Here is a 13,514-nt window from a genome sequence, read left to right as displayed (position 1 = left end):
TTTGCACCTGGAAATTTAAATTTGAACTGCTCAGCAATCCGTTTGCAGGTGACGTGGAAAGAGCACCTGTGGAGCTGAGAGACCTCCATGCTGCTCAAATGCTCTGCATGTTTGGGAGCACATACCTGTGTGAGCAGTGTTTCTCTGTGATGAAGAGGAACAAAAACCCACATAGGAGTCATCTCACTGATGCACCGTCACGCCATCCTGAGGGTTTCCACAGCACAGAACCTAACTCCAGACATTAATGAACTGGCAGCCAAGAAAAGATGCCAAACATCTGGCTCTGGTACATATGCATAAAATAATGTAGCCTATTTCTTTTTGCACTTTGTTCAATATCCCTTCTATCCTGTTTATTAAATGATGACTCTATTTGGCCCTCAATGTAGTCACAATTTATTATTTTGGCCACCCCTGGCATACATGCTGTATTATGCTAAAAGGTGTCATTTTGTAACGTTGTTGGTTGTTTGTGTGCCGCGGGATCTTTTTAATGTAAAAAATGTGCCGCGGCTCAGAAAAGGTTGAAAAATACTGGGCTAGTCAATATGGGTCCAAAGTTAAGTGTCTTTTTTGCTGTCTTCACGCCGAAACCCCATTCAAGTGAATGGAGAAATGTTGCTCCATTTTTCGGGATTTTCGGGAGAAAACGCTCTGTATATGTGTGCCAAACATTATGATTGTGTCTCCTCTCAAGGTATATATATCTCAAACAAAGATGTATATCTCCAATACAGAAATGACGGGAGCCATTTGTGGACTTTCCAAACAAGATTCAATCCAAGAGTATCAATCTAAAATGCAGAAAAGAGTGAAGCGATATCTCCATTGAACCTTGACAACACTACCGTCCAGTCCAATATATACCGTCCAATATATATATACATGCATTGGCGTGTATATATATTGCGACGTCTTCGGGCAGTAGCAGCCACACTGTCAAAATTTAAAGTGGGCCAGAACGATCCGGCACCTTCCATTGAGACAAGCCTTCAGTGTTGTTCTTTACTCTTTTTAAATAAAGAAATACTCTCTAGTTCTGATAGAACTGATGTTATTGTAGCATTTAAGCTAACCTCTTCAGGAGCCGCCATTGTTGTTTGGAACAAACAGTCACCTCTCCGTGACGCCTCACACACCTAACACCTAGCTGCCAGTAGCTCCTCACAGGATGCTGATTGGCTTTCCAGACACAAACAAATTACATGAAGCCTGATCAGATGGGTTTTTGTGTGATATGTGATCCCGCGAGTTTTGCTTGATCTATCAAAATCTCGAGAATCCATCTGCCATGCAAGGTAACTATAGCGATACTCACTGAACAAATCAGAAAGTAACGTCACCCCACGGTTATTTCCCTGCTGCACCACTGTGCCGGTGGATCTTACTGGAATCCGCTTTGGAAGTGAGACGGAAGTGATGCGCGAGCCATCCACACATAGTCCGTCTTCTGTAAACAAAAAAATCAAGAACTCTACAGTAACGTGTATTTATTCATTGATTTTATTTGCCTACCCACTGTAGCGAGTGAGGGTAAACTGCCAGCAGTGAGATAGGTGAGCTCACAGACAGACTGGTAGCATTGATCAATGAATGTAGATACGGTTAATGAGTTCAAAACATATGAATAGCAGTGTTTGTTATTTAAACAGCTGTCTAGACAGATTACACTTCACTAAACGTGACAAAAATAGACTTTAAGTGTAAAAAATGTGTGAGAGTAATTGTGGTTCTAGGGGGGAGGTGGGAGGCAGTGCCCTCTAATATTAAGCCTGGCCCCCCCCCCTCTGGTTCCCTAACTGTGGTGATTCATTTTATGAAATGGAAGCATATGTTCCACGAGATGTGCAAGTGTGGTTTGGTTCCCCCACCTGCAAAATTCCACTTTAAAGATGCTGATAATAGTTGTTTGCTGCTCTATTAACGCTCTGAATATCGTATGGAGAACCTGACCTCTAAAACATTAAAGGGTCAACATAATAAAATAATGAAAGGTAAAAGAAAAAATATAACTACAAATGAAAAATGTGGAAGCAGCATTATATCGTTAATTGGAACAAAAACTAAATAACAGATTTTGTACAGTTACTGATAATGTATTCATTTCTTTCACCCCGCTCACCAATAGATGACCCTCTATTCCCATGATTATGGGAAAAATATTTTTATAAATGAAGATACATGTAGTGTATTTAAGAAAAAATATTAGATTATAAAATAGATATAACTTTGTGAGTCTGTCTTGGCCAGCAGAGAAGGCCTTGCTGGCCCTGACGGCTCACCACACAAAGGTGTTGTTGACCAAATTACATATGTATATATTCTGTATTCCAATAGGTTGACTTCTGAAATTTGACTTGTTTGGTTCTTAGATTATCATAAAATAGAGGTTTACCGTAATAAGACCATACAAAAATAATACAAACTATACAAAGATAATATAAACGGCATGAGAAAAGTTAATCTCTTCGATTTAGTTCTCATATTAAAACACTTCTCTATTCATTTTTTGAATTTTAGTTCATTGTACAGTAGTTTAACAACTCATGATCTCCTGAATTTCAGAGTATTCACAACCATCCTGTTGTCAGTACAACTCGTGAAATACCACAGCTTGGTCAGCGCCCGATATCAACACACCCTTTAGTGTCTGAATGAGACACACCGGGCTTTCAACTAACTCACCCCTGTCATTATTGAACAGTCAGAGCAACTGGTTTAATATAGAGCAACTGGTTTAATATAGAGCAACTGGTTTAATATAAAGAGTGATAGATTTAGATGACCCTCACACCGATCTGTAAATACAGAGAAGCTTTTCTGCCTCTTTTGGCTGGAATGTTGCTCTTGAGAACCACGGTGGTACAATTGCAGTCAACTTTTAAATAAAAACAATGCTGCAAAGTCAACTGTAAAATGCAATTTGTCTCACCTCAGCATCAGATTAGTTGTGGGAGTTGTGCTGGGTTTGAAGTCATCTGATAGCACATCTCTATTTTGGGCATGATGGCGGGCCAGCAGGAGCTCACAGCCTAATAGCAGACCACATGCATAGAAGAGAGGAGTGGACAGATGGTGATGCCACGTCACATTATTCACACAGTCACCAGAGCTACTGTATGTCCAATGTTTGGACCATTCAACATAATTTGACAAAAAGCACGCAATGATACGGAGAAGAATATTGTAATTAGTTTGTGTTGTATTTTTACCTGTCAACCTGTCAGGAAGTTTTCAAAAAGGTCTCTGGTGAGAGTGTAAGTGTCAGACCTGGCTGACAGGAGCAGCACATAAAAGCAGCTTTGTGTGTATGGCAGTCACTCTTTTACCTTTCAGGCTGACAACAGGAGCCTAAATAAGTAACGTAGAAACATATTATTTTCTTTCTTATTTCTAAGCTTTACATGAAACATTACCTGATGACTCTAGAGGTATTAGTTTCATATAATAACTGTTTTCTTGTACTCATAAAATCCTTTGTAATGTTTGTGATTATTTATTATAATGCATTACAAATATTTCGGAGTTCTTATGACTGTAATTATACAGTGCTATGAGCAGAATATACACATTCTAAGTATATTTATACTGCATTATATTATATATTGGAGGACGCATCATCGATGTGACCATGTAGCCTAACGCAGTGGTCCCCAACCACCGGGCCACGGACCGGTACCGGGCCGTAAGTCATTTGTTACCGGGCCGCACAGAAAAAATAAATAATTTATATAATTTCTGTTGTATTGCTTATTAGAGTCTGAAAGATGTTTTATTTTGAAAAACGACCGGATTCTCTTGTGCTGCTTAACATCCGCCTGTGCCTCTTGACACGTAAAGACGTCTCGGTCACGTGATGCGTCATTCCAAAACTAAGCCCGCAAACCAGCGAAAATGAGTAAAGAACAAACATCTTTGGAGAGCTTCTTTGCAAAGGGGAAAAGGCCAACTGAGGAGACAGAAGAGGAGCCTTCGACCTGCAAGAAGAAAAAGAAAGCTTCATTTAACAGACAATACCAGGAGTCCTACTTAAAATTTGGATTTATCGCCACAGGTGAGTCTCACTCGCCAAGCCCGCTCTGCGTAATATGTGGCGACAAGCTAGCAAACGAGGCGATGAAGCCTTCAAAACTGCTTCGGCACATGGAGACCAAGCACCCTGGATTAAAAAACAAGCCTTTGGATTTTTTTGAAAGAAAAAAACGTGAGCAAGAAAGACAGAAGCAATTACTGAGGGCCACCACTTCAGTAAATGCAAGTGCACTGAGAGCATCATACTTAGTGGCTAACCGCATTGCTAAGGCTAAAACACCTTTTACTATTGGTGAAGAGCTGATCCTGCCCGCCGCCAAGGATATTTGCCGTGAACTTTTAGGAGAGGCTGCAGTTAAAAAGGTGGCACAGGTGCCTCTTTCTGCTACCACCGTCACCAGGCGAATCGAGGACATCGCAGAGGACATTGAGACGCAGCTGTTGGAGAGGATTAAAAAGTCACCGTGGTACGCAATCCAGGTTGATGAGTCTACTGATATTGACAACAAGGCAATATTACTCGTTTATGTGCGATATCTTTATGAGGAGGATGTGCATGAGGATATGTTTTGTGCACTGTTATTGCCAACCAACACCACAGCGGCAGAACTATTCAAGTCTCTGAATGACTACATATTGGGAAAACTGAACTGGTCCTTTTGCGTCGGCGTGTGCACGGATGGAGCTGCTGGCATGACTGGACGGCTGTCTGGATTAACCACTCGGATTAAGGAGGTTGCACCTGAATGTGAGTCTACGCACTGTGTCATTCACAGGGAAATGCTGGCTAGCCGCAAAATGTCACCTGAACTTCATGGTGTATTTAATGATGTTGTTAAAGTTATTAACCACGTCAAAGCACACGCACTCAACTCCCGTCTGTTCGAGCAGCTTTGTGAGGAGATGGGTGCAGAGCACAGGCGCCTTCTCTTACACACAGAAATAAGATGGCTATCCAGAGGAAAATCACTCGCCAGAGTGTTTGAGTTACGAGAGCGCTGCAGAGATTTCTCTCAGAAAAAAAGTCGCCACTGGCAGCTCATTTCAGTGATGCGGACTGGGTCGCAAAACTCGCTTACCTGTGCGACATATTCAACCTGCTCAACGAACTTAATCTGTCACTTCAGGGGAAAATGACAACTGTGTTCAAGTTGGCAGATAAAGTAGCTGCATTCAAAGCCAAACTGGAATTATGGGGACGGCGAGTGGACAGAGGGATATTTGACATGTTTCAAACATTAGTGGGGATTTTGGAGGAGGACACTGCGCCTGAGCCAGCATTCTCCCAGCTGGTGCGCGACCACCTGTCTCTGCTTTTACAAGAGTTTGAGCGCTACTTCCCGACCACAAAAGACCCACGAACGGCGAGGGAATGGATCCGCGACCCATTTGTAAACAAACCGGGCGAATCCAGCATGTCCGTGCAACAAGAAGATCAGCTGCTGGAGATCGCAAATGACGGTGGCTTTAAACGTACATTTGAGACAACCACTCTGCCGATGTTCTGGATGAAAATCAAGGCAGAATATCCTGACATCGCCACAAAAGCACTGAAAACCTTGCTACCATTTCCAACATCCTATCTTTGTGAAGCGGGCTTTTCTGCAGTGACAGCAACCAAGACAAAGTTACGGAACAGACTGGACATAAGGAACACACTTCGGGTGTCAGTCTCCCATCACCCCTAGATGGGACCGGCTCGTTGCAGAGAAACAAGCCCAGGGCTCCCACTGATTCAGCGATATGGCGAGTTGTATTTTTCAGTTGTATTTTCAGTTTGTTTTTTTCATGCCGGTCCGTGAAAATAATGGCTACATAAAACCGGTCCGTGGTGCAAAAAAGGTTGGGGTCCCCTGCCCTAACGGACCAAAAGGAGATATTGTATTTCGCCGGTCTGCTGCAGCAGGTTCGCAGCGGGGCTGGGATCCCACCTCCGCCGGGCTGTGGTTGTGGAGCTGTTTCCCTGCGAACGTGTTTGTTGAGTTGTAGATGCACTTGAGTCTCTCCAAAAGTTTTCAAATGCTACGGTGTCCTCAGGTTAGCGTAGCGAAGCTTCAAACACCAAGAGCTCAGTTCAAATGAAACGCATTCCCAGCCATAAAATGTGCAACGCTTCTCCGACGCTGTCAGCAAGAAATACCGTTCATACAAATCCTCTTCCTGCTGAGTCAGGCTGCCAGCTGTGGGGTTGACTGACCATTTCTTACGATGTCCAGCTTTTCCTGAAATGTCCTTCTTTCTTGAGAAAGGGTTGTTAGTAACTCCGCCACTAAATCCGTTTCTCCTCCTTATTCAGCCATTGAGTGTTAAAAAAACAAAGCTAGGTAAAAAAATAAATAAACTACACCACGCAAAACCCTAAAAATTGTGTAATTTCTTCCATATATTTTGTTAGATCCTGGGATACTTCTGGCCCGATACGGGGCTACTTACTGACTCAGCTCTCTATTAAAAGATTGTCGAGCTGGTGTTCTTGCGAGGGAACTCGCCTGGCTCTTCTAACTGCTGTTACTCCCGACGTCTACCCTGCTTCCTCCGGTCTGAGTGCGCTCGGCTGAGGGGCCAGCCTAGCCCCGGGCACTCCTACCAGTCGCGTCGGTAATGGCAGCTTCCCTCTTCTGGATCCGTGCTCTTGGTAAAGGCCAGGTTAGGTTTTAACGGCTAGGATTACCTCTAAAACCGTAAGGGATTGTTAAGTGGATTCGGTCTCTAGGATAACCTTACAGAACTCAGTTGTTAGACATACAATGGATTTAACTTTTTACTGCCACGAGGAACTTTTACTACTTGAGCAAATAAATGCACTTGAGAATTTTACTTTAAATGCAGATTAGATATTTATTGCAGGTTATATTTAGTTAGTTTGCAAGGGTTAAGCTACAGCTCACATAAAATGTTACTACACTTGATTCTTTACTTTAATTTTCTTCTTAGATTATACTCATTAGTTTTAGATGCCGAGACGGCTCGGTTGGAGCTGGATCTTCAATGGTTCGGTGAAAAAGTTATTTTGGAGTTGTTAGGAGCGAAGGTCCGGCCGGACCCTCGGTCCTCCTGCTCTCGCAGCGGAGTCCGTTCAACAGTCCTCAAGGCTCAGTACAAAGTCTTTCTAGGACTGCCGCGTTCCTCCGTTGTTCAGTTGTTAAAGTCGAGCAGTGGGGAGAGGAAGATCTCTGTCTTTCAATTCTTTGTCCACGAACAGCGGTCTTCTTTCCGTGAACTGAGACGAAGTCCTCGAATACTTCAGTGGCGATCGTCCGTATCTTCTTCTCAGAGCGTCTGGACGGCTCGTGCAGAAATCCCAGTTTGGGGCTTGCAAGCGTCTCCTTTTATCCTTGATTTGGGCTATCTGTTTCCCCCGCCCCCCCACCTATTCTGAATACATGATCTTCATCCCACCCTTATGTGTGTGTGATTATGTATGGAAAGTACCAGAGTTCTCGTCTTGCTTCTATGAGTCATCTCTTGCAACAGAATTCTATGTCCCATGACTGTTTTCCTGACTTACGCCCAAAACATCTGTTCCTGACTCACTCGGCCTGTTGACACACCATGACAAACACTTTTTCCACATCTCAGCTCCGGTACACAGAACATGATTATAATCAGTTTTTTACATTTGTTAAATCACTCTATGCATTAAACATTCGTTATATAATGATCATAAACCTTATCTTTTGATTATACTTTAACTATTGATTTCTGAGTATATGCTTCGTGCTTTTATATCCTGACTTTCCCCTGAACGTGTCTGAGTATCCAAGGCGGCTTTCTCTGTGAGCTCAACTCTTCTCGACAATTTCAATTTGAACTCTTACTCCTCCAACTCTGCTGGCAAGTTAAGTTTCGTTTCACGATAGTCACGTGCTCGCCCACTGACCAATCACAGCGCACCTGAAAACTGAGCTGCTCGTTAATGCTGACATACTTGTAGGCCAGCTAGCAGCTCTGACACGTCAAAGAATATGCCCAACATGTCAAACTAAAGATCTGATTGGTTGAACACTATGACAATCAACAATATCGTCCCCATTCACTTAAACTGCAAAGGGATTCACTTGTGAGACTGCAGGCCTCGGACCTCTCTTCTTACCTAGAGACACAGAGGTGACATCTGATTGGATAAAAGCTCTACTTAAAACAAGCTGCACTGGAAGCAGAGCAACTGAGGAAGACATTAGCTGTGCAATGAGAAAATAAGATTATGGGAAAAATATTTTTATAAATTATGATACATGTAGTGTATTTAAGAAAAAATATTAGATTATAAAATAGATATAACTTTGTGAGTCTGTCTTGGCCAGCAGAGAAGGCCTTGCTGGCCCTGACGGCTCACCACACAAAGGTGTTGTTGACCAAATTACATATGTATATATTCTGTATTCCAAGAGGTTGACTTCTGAAATTTGACTTGTTTGGTTCTTAGAGTATCATAAAATAGAGGTTTACCATAATAAGACTATACAAAAATAATACAAACTATACAAAGATAATACAAACGGCATGAGAAAAGTTAATCACTTCGATTTAGTTCTCATATTAAAACACTTCTCTATTCATTTTTTGAATTTTAGTTCATTATACAGTAGTTTAACAACTCATGATCTCCTGAATTTCATTCACAACCTTCCTGTTGTCAGTACAACTCGTGAAATACCACAGCTTGGTCAGCGCCCCTCAGCGTCCGATATCAACACACCCTTTAGTGTCTGAATGAGACACACCGGGCTTTCAACTAACTCACCCCTGTCATTATTGAACAGTCAGAGCAACTGGTTTAATATAAAGAGTGATAGATTTAGTGTAGGGCGGGTGGGAGGCGAGGATGGATGGGTCAAACTAACTTTCACCCAGGAGGCAAAATGTCACGTGTGAAACTAAAAGTCAACATTGTCACATGACTTTAGTATTGTTACGTTAGCATGGTTAGTCAACTGAGTCGTTGGTCCCGTTACTCGTTAGCATGGTTAGTCACCTGAGTCGTTGGTCCCGTTACTCGTTAGCATGGTTAGTCACCTGAGTCGTTGGTCCCGTTACTCGTTAGCATGGTTAGTCACCTGAGTCGTTGGTCCCGTTACTCGTTAGCATGGTTAGTCATCTGAGTCGTTGGTCCCGTTACTCGTTAGCATGGTTAGTCACCTGAGTCGTTGGTCCCGTTACTCGTTGGCATGGTTAGTCACCTGAGTCGTTAGTCCCGTTACTCGTTGGCATGGTTAGTCACCTGAGTCGTTAGTCCCGTTACTCGTTAGCATGGTTAGTCACCTGAGTCGTTAGTCCCGTTACTCGGTAGCATGGTTAGTCACCTGAGTCGTTGGTCCCGTTACTCGTTAGCATGGTTAGTCACCTGAGTCGTTGGTCCCGTTACTCGTTAGCATGGTTAGTCACCTGAGTCGTTGGTCCCGTTACTCGTTAGCATGGTTAGTCATCTGAGTCGTTGGTCCCGTTACTCGTTAGCATGGTTAGTCACCTGAGTCGTTGGTCCCGTTACTCGTTAGCATGGTTAGTCACCTGAGTCGTTGGTCCCGTTACTCGTTAGCATGGTTAGTCACCTGAGTCGTTAGTCCCGTTACTCGTTAGCATGGTTAGTCACCTGAGTCGTTAGTCCCGTTACTCGTTAGCATGGTTAGTCACCTGAGTCGTTAGTCCCGTTACTCGTTAGCATGGTTAGACACCTGAGTCGTTAGTCCCGTTACTCGTTAGCATGGTTAGTCACCTGAATCGTTAGTCCCGTTACTCGTTAGCATGGTTAGTCACCTGAGTCGTTAGTCCCGTTACTCGTTAGCATGGTTAGTCACCTGAGTCGTTAGTCCCGTTACTCGTTAGCATGGTTAGTCACCTGAGTCGTTAGTCCCGTTACTCGTTAGCATGGTTAGTCACCTGAGTCGTTAGTCCCGTTACTCGTTAGCATGGTTAGTCACCTGAGTCGTTAGTCCCGTTACTCGTTAGCATGGTTAGTCACCTGAATCGTTACTCACTCAGTTGTCTTGTGAGCTGTTAACGTCAACCACAATCTTTTCCTAAACGTGACCAAATAGTTTTGTTGCCTAAACCTAAGCTAATCATGAATACGGAAGTTTATTTTGAAAGGACAAGATGCATATAACGAGGAGCAGACGATGGAAACTGATGCACCGTCCATGGTATGTCCTAAACGGAATGCTGATCCTAGAGCGTGATAGTTTGAAGCTCAATGCCACTGACCGAGTGTCTGTATTTGATGAGTTGGTCGTGAGAATGTGTTGGTGATAAAGAAACGGATATTGAGTAGCTTTGCTCTCCACCCTCAGTGCAGAGACCAAAATATGGTCTTCTTTGCTTCCTGCCATTACACAGGGGTCAATGAAGGCCTTCTCCATTGCTGCCCCCTCCCTCTGGAAGACTCTCCCCCAGCATCTCATACATTCCCCATCACTTGCCACTTTCAAAACTGCACTTAAAACTCATCCATTTAAATCTTCTTTTAACCTCTGATGCTAGTTATGTTTGTTTTTGTGTTGTTCCTTAATGTTATGCCATCATTTTTGTTTGTATTGTAATTGCTTTTATTGTTTCTTTGAGTACCTTTTTTAAAGCGCAATACAAGTAAAGTGAATTATTATTATTACTCATTGGCATCTTTACATCAGCTTTTAAATGTGCTTTGCTTCCCTGCATGATCTGATAATCCTTGACAGGGACTGCTGAAGAGCTCATGCTGCTCTTTTGAACAGTGGACAGTGCCTAAGGAGTGCCATGCTGAGTCTCTTTGACGTTGTTGTGATTCAAATGGTGGTGGTAGAAATGACACAAAGACCCTTGATGACTGAATACTAAATGAATAAATGCTGTATTTATGCAAGTAAGCATGCAAAAACATGAAATTATAGAAATTCAATAAACACCAATATACACACCTTACAGAACACAGTCAGGGTTGGATGGTGTTATATTATGAACAACGTTGGCCTGCTGCTGCTGCTATTCATCTAAGTAGGCAGGGCTACCGAGCTTTTTGCATTTCATATAGATATGATATCGATGATGTCATTCTGTGTGCAGATATGCTACCATATTGGTGGTGAGACAGACCCAGACGAGAGAGACAAGCAGACAGACAGGTCTGATATTGACATCCTCCAGCGCATCATTGCCCGCTGTTTTCCTGGCCTGGTCCCTGAACCTGCTGTGGTGGAGAGCTGCATGTACACGGTCAGTTTACACACTCCACATCACAGTATTGAGATTTTAGCCTCACAAGGTCCAGCAGTTTAATGACATCTATGGGTCATGAGAGAACATCAAAAGATTCAACAAACTGGCAAGACTTATTTAATGATACATTAATTAAAAGTCCTTAGGTAATATTTACACTTCAAATGCTTCTATTTTGTGAATTAAAGTGTAACTTCACCCCAAGGTCGGTGCCTAATGCTGAATTAGGAGCTGGGAATGACTTCACACCCGAGTTGACTGTGTTCCAGCACCACAGATGGGGTTATTATTATATTTTAGGCGTTCATCCAGGGTAGCAACATTTTCACTGATAGGTTGTAAAGTACTGTATGACTAATATAATGAGACAGAAGTGATAATAGAAATCCTATTACTACAGCTTTTTACTGTTGATGCGCAGAGCAGCCATTTTAGATATTGAAGTCGAGGGTTTGTGGGATTTTTATACATTTGGTAAGAACTGTCAATATTAAGACTGGCATTGATGTGTTTAATCACAGTACAGTCACATCTTTCAGTTTATAGCTTTAAAAACATCTTTCAGTGAGCAGTTAGTCTTTGAAGACATCCCATGATAACCATCAGCATTTCTGTAGTTTAAGACTTAGGAATTACATTAAATAAAACAAATATTAATGACATAAAAGGTATTTATTCTTAACGTTTTTAATAGTAATACACTTGCAATTTCAGTAATAAATTAGTAACAGCACTATCTAGAACAGCTTTAGTTTGTAAGTATAAAGAATACTGTGAAACATGAAATAGGATTCCGGCTCTTGGTGACTGATTAGAGCAGGGGTGTCAAACTCATCTTCACTCTGGGGCCACATCAGCATCACGGTCGCCCTCAAAGGGCCGGTTGTAAATGTAAGACGGTGTAAATGTAACTACTCCAAACATATTTCGTTTAGTTTCCCGGGATATCTGTGACTTCCACAACACGTACTAAGCAGAAATAGAGGTTATTTTTTCCAATCAAACTAAATATGACAACCCTGCTGTTATGTGGAAGTTCGCAGGTAGGACCCAAACGCAAGACCACAGGAGACAGAAGTTTACTATGAACAGGTTTTATTTCAAATGTGGGAAGGTGTGGAGCCCGTGGTCCGACACCAGAGTGGCAGAGCGACGGTGTGAGGCCCGTGGCTCGACACCGGAGGGCTGGCAGCTTGACGGCGAGAGTAGTCCGTGTCACACAAGGAGGGCAGAGCGGCGGAGTGTAATCCGTACACACAAGGAGGGCAGAGGACGCCACGGGGTTGACGCGGGTGAAAGACGGTACGACCTGACAACCCCAGACTGCAGGACCAGAGCTTATGTAGTGCCAGGAGACTCATTAGTTTGCCCTGAGTCTGGTGTGTCAGGCAGCAGGAGGTGATCAGCTGGAGTGTCCTCAGCTGTGCACACTCAAGGGTGTGGCCATGGAACGTCAGGTCAGCCAGGGATCCTGGATCCTGACAGTACCCCCCCCTTAAGGTACGGATTCCAGACGTACCACCAGACACTGGCTCTGGACCATATATATATATATATATATATATATATATATATATATATATATATATATATATATATATATATATATATATATATATATATATATATATATGAATAAATGAATAAATGAATGAATGTATGTGGATCAGATCCCGCTAGCAACTCCTCACATCTCCGAAATCGTCAGAGCAGATTTTTAAATCGGCTGAATCTTGACAAACCGACCACAGATTTGATGCTTAAACAACTAACTTCTCGCCTCAAAACATCCTAAAATGACTTTCTGTGACTTAACAACAGTAGTATTTCGAAAGTTTCAACTTCCAGTTGTGTGATTTCTCCTCCGCCATTGTTTCCTGTTGCTGATGCAAAATGCATTCTGGGATATTTGGCTGTCCCAAGTACAGACAAGTCACCTCCGATGCGTCCCCGGTAAAATGGGCGGAGCCACATCCGGACATTAGGACCGTGCTTGGCTCGATGTGAACTTTGAATTGGAACAGTACTTGGGCTGAGACTGATGACGTTTCACAAGTCCACAAGTTCACAAGTACAGAGAAGTACACATGTTCAATTCAATTCAATTCAATTTATTTTTGTATTGCCCAAAATCACAAATTACAAATTTGCCTCAGAGGGCTTTACAATATGTACACGTTTGACATCTTCTTGTCCCGGGACCCTCACATCGGAACAGGAAAAACTCCCCAAAAACCCCTTTAACGGGGAGGAAAGAGGAAGAAACCTGTGGGAGAGCAATAGAGGAG

General features: G+C 42.7%; 1 protein-coding gene across 2 annotated transcripts in view; it reads left to right on the top strand.

Annotated features, from left to right (window-relative positions):
* Positions 1 to 13,514, top strand: part of pipox (pipecolic acid oxidase) — a 52,998-nt gene that overhangs the window by 20,614 nt on the left and 18,870 nt on the right. For both annotated transcript variants that reach the window (XM_079271734.1, XM_079271733.1), the window contains exon 6: positions 11,074 to 11,223. In XM_079271734.1, coding sequence (XP_079127860.1) covers positions 11,074 to 11,223 — 150 coding nt within the window. The remainder of the gene's footprint in view (positions 1 to 11,073; positions 11,224 to 13,514) is intronic.

Source organism: Melanostigma gelatinosum (genome assembly GCF_949748355.1).
Source record: "Melanostigma gelatinosum genome assembly, chromosome: 7".
Taxonomy (NCBI): Eukaryota; Metazoa; Chordata; class Actinopteri; order Perciformes; family Zoarcidae; genus Melanostigma; species Melanostigma gelatinosum.
Note: the sequence above shows the minus strand (reverse complement) of the source record. Positions and strands in the feature narration are given on the sequence as shown.